A 9,224-nucleotide genomic window follows, 5' to 3' on the forward strand; every position below is an offset into this window, starting at 1 on the left:
ACCCAGAGGCTCAGCCTTGGGGTGGAAAGTGGGCGCAGCAGAGCCGATCAGTGAACACGGAACCTGAAAAGCAGTGGCCTGGGCTGGAGCCCGGACCGCGGCCAGATCAAGGTGGGGCTGTGGTTAAGGAACAGTATTTGGTACTTGGATTTTTTAAATTATTATAAACAAAAGTTGGCTTTACCCAAATTACAGTGATTCCTAGGGGTCAGGAATAAAAGTGGCAGTATACTCAAGGGAAGAAAAGATACACAGGATCGAAACAAGAACCGCACGTCTGGGGATGTCCGCAGCCTCCAAGGGTTAGCCTGGCAGGTCAGCTAGCTAGTTTACCAAATACAAGGCCGGCTTGCACATCACATCCGAAAGATCACATTTCAGACCCAAAACAGCTCCCCACTCACCTCCACGCTGAAGAGCACTTTTCACCAGCGGGGCAGGAGGCTTCTGTGGGCTCAGGGAGGGCAACCCAGAATGGGGCGGGTGAGGAAGAGGAGACATCAAAGATTGTAAGGGGGAAGGGCGGAAGAACCGGTTTAGGACTTGACCCAGGCGCAGCCCCCGCCCCCAAGGAACACAGGGGCCAGCATCATATTTATAAACATTTTATTGGGGTCATCGTAGCGGGCATGTTCTCAGCTGAGTGTAGACACAAGCGAGGCATTCTTGGGTTAACGCGGGAGCCAGTGGGTTACACGGACTGAGGACGCAGCAAGGACAGAGCACCATCCTCTCAGAGTCAAGCCTGGCCAGACGCTGGGCGGATGTCCCCGCGCTGACAGCTAGGGATACTCAAGGCACGTCTTTAAGGTTACATCACTTCAGTGACGCCAAGGGACACAGTAAAGACATGGAACTGTGTCCTGGCACCCTAACTTAGCTGCTTTGTAAGTCATGCTAACATGTGAACGATGCCTAGAACATTCTGGAAAAAACGGCCACAGAGTGGTAAAGCCTGTTTCTCCCCCAGTGCCTCCTTGCCCGTTTTCATGCATACCCGAAACTCCACTTTTAAGCCACATACCCCAATGTTAAAAGTCTCATGTACACAGCAAGCCTCTCAGGTGGCAATAGCTATTTCCAAAGCAGCATCTATGTGGTTTATGACACAGAAGAAAGAAAACATCTCAGGTCACCCACCCTGACCAGTGCCTCATGGAGAGCATAATTTAGAAGATTCAGGATGTGCAATACAAATAAAAACAGGAAACAAATTTCAAAGTGCTGTCCCGTGAGGCCTAGGCCAGATAAAGATCAAATTCACAGATGGTATTAATTGAGGGCCACAGGACTGTAACACACTGGAGCCCACAGCTGCTGGTCCACAGTCTGCTGAGGAAACCCTGACTACAAGTATAAGGCAGCTGGACCTTCATTCAAACCTCTACCCTGTGAAAAATGCTGCAGTAGGAGGGGGCCACATCGCCAGCAGCTTTTCAAAGCACGGCTGCCGAGCTGGGGAAGGTCACACATGCTAGTACCACTGTCTTTTTGAAAGGCTCTATTTGGCACTTTTGTGAATTCTGTCAGAGACAGACATTAAGGACATCTTATTTGTATTTTAACATTTTGGCAAAATAGAAACTTTGGTCATAGGCACACTTCTTTAAAAACTTTTAAAAACGGTTATTTCTGATTAAAATAATATTTTAGAAAATGATACATAACAATAACATGAAAGTAAACATCTTCGTATCTAATGTAAGGCAAAAACTCTTTCACCAGCATCTCATTTTAAATACAGTGCGAGTCAGTAGTATTTATAAAAAGGACTGGGTCTCTAATAGGGAACCAGGAAAGTATCAAAGCAAGGTATGGCCCATTATTGTCACAGACGTGTTAGGCAGTAGTGTTCTGGAAGGCACAACTTAGAAATCTCATTACCCAATGGTTTAAAATGTGGAGCTGCAGGTTATGTCAGATGCCTAGGGTAGCTAATTTATCTGGACTCAATGGCGATACATTAGTGACAATACCGTGTCTAGAGTACAGCACTCTGGGGTGCAGGAAGTCCTCTTCTCAGCCATATGTAAATCTGTAAAGGCTCTGTGCAAAATGTGGGCGGGGCTGGCCACACCTCTAGTTTGGAGTGCTTATTAAAAAACAAAGGCACATTTCCTAGAAACTGAACTTTACATGAACTAGCAAATAGGAATAACAGTAGGTAAGCTCGATAATGTAGCAGGTTCAAAGTCAACGGTCTCGAAGAGCTTTCCTGAACAGCAAGGCTTGAGTCTCACTGGTTCTTCAAGAAGAAACGCTCCACACTAACAAGCAGGGAGGGAGAGGCAGAAACAGGAGAAAGGGTGATTTAGTCCTTCAGTGCACACCTGGAGCGAAAGCTGCATTCAGTCTAAATATGAACAGGATTCGATCAGACCCATTTCCCACTAGTGGCTCCTCTATAGGCTGCGGAAAGGTAGAGGAGCCTACAGTCACCAGCCAGGTGTGGTGGCGCACGCCTATCACCCAGCACATAGGAGGCTGAGGCAGGAAGATTGCTGTGAGTTTGAGTCCAGCCTGGACTACAAAGTGAGTTCAAGGTCAGCCTGAACAGCATAGCGAAACCTTATCTCAAAAAGACCCAAAAAAAGCATCCAAGTAACTCTCATTAGAGAGCAATATCCACTGACATCAACCTAGCAATGAAAGGAAGACACGCTTCTCTAAGGAGTGCCCGTATGCTGGTACGCTGAGCTAAAAAGGCAATGGGTTCTTCTAATATTATGTATAATGATAATAATGGGTGTATGTATATGCATATACACAGTCACTGCTATAACTATTTTTACTAGTGTACATGCTAGATACAATACAAACTAAGTATTTTTTATACATTAACCAGACTTGTCCTCGTAACAAACAACGTAGTTGCTGTTATTATCCTCATTTTACAAATGAGGAAACTGGAGGCCAAGAGATTTTAAATTGCTGGCCCAGGGGCACAGAGCTGGATGGGGGTGGAGCAGGGATGGATCACAGGTAGCCCATTCTTTTTAATCACTACACTACAGAACAGAAAATATATAACATTAATACATTCAGAAAGAAAAACTGAGCTATCAGGAGCAATGAGATTCCCCCTACCTCAAAGAACTGATGCTCATGTAAAAAAATCTTAAGTCTTTAGTCACACTAAATTCAAGTACTTAAAAAGATTTGCTAATGCAATTTTGTAAAAAACCTTGGAATGAGCTAGCAGTCTGAGGGAGCTTTTATTCTGTATTCTCTTGTTTTCTGTTTTTGGTACCGGGAATTGAACTCAGGACTTTATGCTTGCCAGGCAGGCGCTTGTGCCGCCAAGCTACATCCCCATGATTGTGTATTCTTGTACAGGCAATCACCTGGCACAGGAATTAACTCACCGATGATAATGATGATGATGATCACCAGCACGCTAATCCCTATGGCCCACATCTGTAACAAAACACACCCATCTCACATTCATAAAAAGACGTACCACACTTACTGAGGAACATTCTATAATGTTATTCTAGCAATGAAGGTGTGCTACAATCTGGAACAACTCATCACTTCTAACACCTACATTTAAAGGTCTCAATTAGGGCCTAAACTTTACCTAACTGCTGTTTGAAATGTGTGGCAAAGATCTGTGGCCTCTAGCAAGGTATCTGTTCACGTGTATAAATGTTCCACAGAAGGCGGGGTGACGAGGCTTATCTCCCATGTGTCTCAGTGTCACTGCTGGAGAAGACAGGGGAAAGGATATATTATGATCTGACTGGCACGTAGTTATTTGCTAGCTCTATAAAATGCGCTGCAGACTGTGTTCTGCGTGTGGCTGCCTTCTCCTGCTGAGCACGATGACTTTCTGTTTCTTTCCCTTGGCTCTGGAGCGACTTGCAGAACCACCCGCACATTGACCAAGTGGTCGTGCCTGGTGGGTGCAGGACACCCCTGTTATACTGTTTAGTGCACCGCGTCAGATCAGCCACAGAACATGAGGATTCTTAGTGGCGGGCAAGGAAAGGAATGCAGTCTGTCTGTAAGACTCACAGCTCACTCACAGGTCTGCATGTAGGAAGTCAAACCCGCTTTCCAGAGTCACAGAAATCCAGTATTTGTACCCTCCACCAGGCCTCTGAGAATGGAAAGGGAGATTTCACATAAAAGTCAGTTAAGAGAGAATTACCTTGCAGTTCTTCCACCAATACTTCCTCTTCAACTTGGCAGCACTTGTTTCAAACTGAGAAGCTCCTGCTTGCAGCGCATCCGCACGGTCGTCTAACTCAGAGAGCTTCTGGTCTCTTTCCAATACCTTATCCACGTTGACTCTCATTATGTCCACCACCTAGAAGAATGTGGTCACATTAGCTTACACAGGAATGGAAGAATCAAAAGTCCAAGTGAAATCTCCTGGCATATTTTTTTTTAAGTCAAGACCTCATTACTTACATTTTTAATGAAACAGACCTACCTACCCTTTCATGGTAAAACCACCCAACAAACCAATGGTAGACAGGAACTTCCTTACTATGACCAAGGGCAGTTATGGGGAAGCCCAGGACTAATACTGTACTTGGTGTGAACTGAGACCAGCAGCTTCCTGAAGATCCGAAACAAGACAAGGAGCTTTCACTACTGCTGCTCGACACAGCACTGAGTCCTGGTCAGCGCAACCACTTAGGATCAAGAAAAGGGCATCCAAACTGGAAACGAAGACTGAACCCCTTACATCACGGGGAGCTCTGTCTCTACATCTGCATCTGTATCTGTATGTCTACATCCTCTGGATCTCAGAGAATCCACAAAAAGAAAAAACCATTCGAATGAATAACTCAGCACAGTTTCAGGCTTTAAGATCTCACAAATAAGCTGCATTTCTGTACATTAGCAATAAACAATCTGAAAAGAATATTAAGAAAACAACTACTTTTACAACACCATCCAGAAGAATAAAAATACTCAGGGGTACATTTAATTGAGGAGGTAAAAGACTTGCAGAACAAACACCGCAAGACACTGTTGAAAGAAAACCTAGTTAAAAGTGGAAAGACACATTGTGCTGTGTACTGGGAGACAGCCCTGTGAAGACGGCCGTGTAGAGTCAACACAACAATCCCAAAGGCTTTTTCTTTGCCCTCAGAAAACTCCAAACGTGACCCCAATTCCAATGGCTTTTTTCATATGTAATTGCAGGGAACCTCAAAAAGGCAGAACATACTGCAAGAAAAAAAGTTGCAGGACTTCTCAATTTCAAAACTTACCACAAAGCTACAGTAATCAAAACTGGTAGTGGCAAAAGGACAGACACAGTGACTAAAGGCATAGAACTGAAAGTACAGAAATCAACTCGAACATCTATGGCTGGGTTTTGTTTTGGTTTTGCTTTTGTGGTGCTGAGGAAGAACTCAAGGCCTTGTGCTTGCCAGGCAAGCATTCTGCCCATGAGCTACACTCCAGCCCATAGCGTCAGATGATTTTTGATGGGGTGCCAAGACCTTACAATAGAGGAAAGGGTGTTTTCAACAAGTTGTGCTGGAATAATGACAGCCATGTGCAAAAGAATCACTTTATACACGAAAATTAACTCAAAATGGATCAATGACTTTAAGAGCTAAAACTACAAAACTCTTTGAGGTAATGATAAAAATAAATTTTCAAAACTTCAGATTTGGCCCTGGATTCTTAGATTTCATTAATACCAAAAGCAAGAGAAAAAACCCCTGATAATAACAATTTAAAAACCACTTGATAGTAACAACTAAGATGATATATTTTGGCTTCATAAACATTTTAAAAGATCTTGTGTCAAAGTATATTATCAAGAATGTGCTGGTGTACGCCTATAATCCCAGCCCTCTGGAAGGCTGAGGCAGGAAGACGGACTCTTAACAAGATCTTGTCTCAAAAAAGGGCTGGGAATGTAACTCAGTGTGAAGGCCCTGGGTTCAGTCTCCAGCATCATAAAAGTAAGGAAAGAAGGAGGGAGGAGGGAGTGAAGAGAGGGGTCCACAGAATGAAAGCAAATCACATATCCAAGGAAGGGTTGCTATCCAGAATACCCACAGAACTCCTGTAAGTTAGCAACACAAAGACAACTTAGTTAAAAATCAGGCAAAGGCCTTCAACGAAGATATACAAATGCACAGTTAGCACATGAAAAGTTGTTCAACATCAGTAATCATTTCACCAATGCAATAAAAAAAAACTACTATGAGAATACCACTTCATGCTCACTAGATGGCTGTAATACAAAACCAGAAAACAAATGTTGAGGAGGATGTAAAGAAATAGAAAGCTTTATGCCTTCTGATGGGAATATAAAATGGGGCAGCCACTGTGGAAAAGTCTGGCCGCTCCTCAAAAATCTAACGTAGAATCAGCCAAGTCATGTAACTTTTGTATGACCTGGCATTACTCCTAGACATACAGACTCAAGAGAAATGAAAACATGGCTCAACAAAATCTTTGTTTTGAATGTTTATAGCATTATTCATAACAGCTGAGAGGTAGAAAGAGCTGAAATTATCCATTATCCTGTTACCTAGAAAAAGGAACAAAGTACCGAGACATGCTACAACTTGGGTGAGTGCTGAAAACATGCCAAGTGAAAGAAACCTGACACTACAGCCCACAGAGGGTAGGGTTCCTTTTTATGCTATACACAGACCAGGCAAATCCACCAAGACAGACAGCAGATCAGAGGAGAATGGGGAATGGGAGAAGCGGGGGTGGGGAGTGGTTACTAAAGGGGTACGGGCACTTTTCAAGAGCGATGAAAGAGTTCTAAAAGTTGATGTAATGGTAGCACAATACAGTGAATATACTAAATACCACCAAATTGCACACTTTAAACTGGTTAATTGTATGTTATGTGTATTTTACCTCCATAAAAGAAAAAAACTCTTAGAAATTCCTTCGGATAAAAAAAAGACTGGATTTGATTTTGTAAGTAAACAAAAGTAAGCAGGACAGATTTAGAATGGCTTTCACTGTAAAAATCTAAAATTGTGAGAACTGTTTATAAACCAAATACCCAATGAAAGCATTACTGGATGATTTAACAATTATATCTACCTTTTAACTCTACTTTGTAGTATAGCTAAGTGCAGACATTGACTACTTATAGGAATAGAGAAATAGCAGTGTCAATTTCTCACACAATCTTTGTTTTTAGTTCTGCATATATGAGCACAACAAAAGATGCTGTAAAAGTCCTCAGGAATTCTACAAATACGGATTTGTTGGGCTAGAGCAGTTTGTCAACATCTGCCTGTGTATCCTGGGGCAACCTTGGAGATGAATGTTTTCTACAGTCGCTCAGGTCAGCTGACTAGGAAGTCAAACTTCAGGACATAGCACTCTGGAAAAATATCTCGTGCAAAGGACTCATTTCTGGCTTGAACAATCTTTAACCCTAATCCTTAAAACTTCATTATCCTATTTTACAAAGTGGTTTTCTTGAGGAATGTTCCTGTGTATGTGTTTTAGGTATGTGATTCCGTTGCAGAAAAAAAAGCATGAAGTTAGGTGACTCTGACTTTTGCTTAGAGCAAGGCTTCTAAAAACAGTAGGAGGGCCGGGGATATAGCTCAGGGGCACAAATGCCTGACTGGCAAGCACGAGGTCCTGAGTTTGATTCCTGGTACCAAAAAGTAAAACAACAAAAAAAACAGGAGGGGGCAGATTTATGATACTGTCAAAATTTACAATTTTAGAATCTTAGAACAATACCTCTTCTACTTGATTTTGTGTCTGCTGAAGTCTTCGGTTGCTGCCAGTGGCAGCACTTGGTCCAGCAGACCTGCAATGTAAAGGCACAAGCATGATTAAATCAGGGCTGCAAATATACTTCTGAAAACAAAGATATTATTCTAGATCTAAGTATTAATGATTTTGTGTACCAGAACTAAAGCTCCCCTCCAAATCTGTCCTGTAATAACGAATAATGGTCCTTGCAGCATTTGTCAAAATTCTTCCATAATTTGCAAGATGGTCCCACATGATAAAGCCACTACCGTGAAGATACTTCTACTTTGCATCACCGAAGTGCCCAAGTCCAGGAGAGGTAAATCCTATTTTCCAATTCTTTTTCACTTGTTTTAATGGAGATGTTAAACATTAAATGGAGACAAACATTATATTGTGACAAGAACTGTTTTGCAGTTATGAAGAACTGCAGAATGATCTCTTTCCAGCCTGGAGAAAGATTCTGGGTTAGGAACACTTGCATGCAGGGCCGGGGGTGGTGTGAATGGGAAATACAAGTAGAAGGACTGCTCCTTCTCTGTCTTCTTTTACAGTCTTCATTGAAGGCTTTATTGCTTGCCAGGCAAATCTTTTGTAGCCATTCTGACTTAACTCCTCACTTCTCCCATGACTTGGCTGGTGTCACTTTGATTTCTCAAGGATAAAGGTCCTGTGGCCCCTCGCATAAGACTCCTGGCTTTTACAATTTTCTTCTCTGTATTCAAGACAGTACCGAGTATGTGCCTTGCTTACATGACAGTCACTGATTCACTGAGCCAACAATACTTTTAAATTAACATTCTGTCAATGACCAGAGACCAGGAATACAGCAGATCCAATAGCTGTCCTCACAGAGCTTTGGGTTTGGCAGACAGTATTGTTAGGACCATCTCCTAAGGCTAAGCCCTTCCCGCGCATTTTGTCACTGAATTCGCACAACCCTCTGAGGAGGGCTGCCCCACTGTCCCTTTACAGATGAGTCATGTGAGGTTTAGAAAGTCGATGCAGCTGGCTGTAGTGCAGCAGGTCCTAACTCCTCAGTGCTGAGATCTTAGGAACTATGACCCATTCGTCGGCACAGCGGCTGGCAAGTTCCTTCTAAGTGCTGTCGCCACCTAGTTCCTCTGGGAAACCTGGGCTTCCTCTGTAGGTGAGAGCTGGGCAGCCCGCAGGGGGACACTGGGTCTTGCTTGTTATTCCTAACAACGGGACTCTTCGAATGCTCCCCCTGAGGTTACCCCGGGATTCTGGGGCCACTGTGGGAATGCTTTCGCTCCGGATGAAAGCTGTGCCCGAGGCCAAGGTACCTTCCGAGCACAGGTGCCCTGGTCTGGGCGGGGGGCGCCTGGGCCCTGGGGAGTGTCAGGTCCACTCCGACCGCAGGGCGCGGCCAGGTCCCTTCCCTGCACTTCCGGCCCCGCGGGCCGCCGAAAGGACCTCGGGAAAGCTCCGGCGGCCGGGCGGGGCGCTTCCTCCGGGCAGCCGCCGCCCGGACGCGAGGCCCTCGCAGC

The 9,224-nt window shown here is 44.0% G+C and overlaps 1 protein-coding gene across 1 annotated transcript in view; it reads right to left on the reverse strand.

Annotated features, from left to right (window-relative positions):
- Nucleotides 1–589: 589 nt before the first annotated feature.
- Nucleotides 590–9,224, reverse strand: part of Vamp3 (vesicle-associated membrane protein 3) — an 8,930-nt gene continuing 295 nt past the window's right edge. The window contains exons 2-5 of the mRNA XM_013504318.1: nt 7,699–7,768; nt 4,154–4,312; nt 3,366–3,417; nt 590–2,267 (exon numbers count right to left, since the gene is read on the reverse strand). Coding sequence (XP_013359772.1) covers nt 2,248–2,267; nt 3,366–3,417; nt 4,154–4,312; nt 7,699–7,768 — 301 coding nt within the window. The 3' untranslated portion in view covers nt 590–2,247. The remainder of the gene's footprint in view (nt 2,268–3,365; nt 3,418–4,153; nt 4,313–7,698; nt 7,769–9,224) is intronic.

The sequence above is a fragment of the Chinchilla lanigera genome, unplaced genomic scaffold (assembly GCF_000276665.1).
Source record: "Chinchilla lanigera isolate Chin_1 unplaced genomic scaffold, ChiLan1.0 scaffold00085, whole genome shotgun sequence".
Taxonomy (NCBI): Eukaryota; Metazoa; Chordata; class Mammalia; order Rodentia; family Chinchillidae; genus Chinchilla; species Chinchilla lanigera.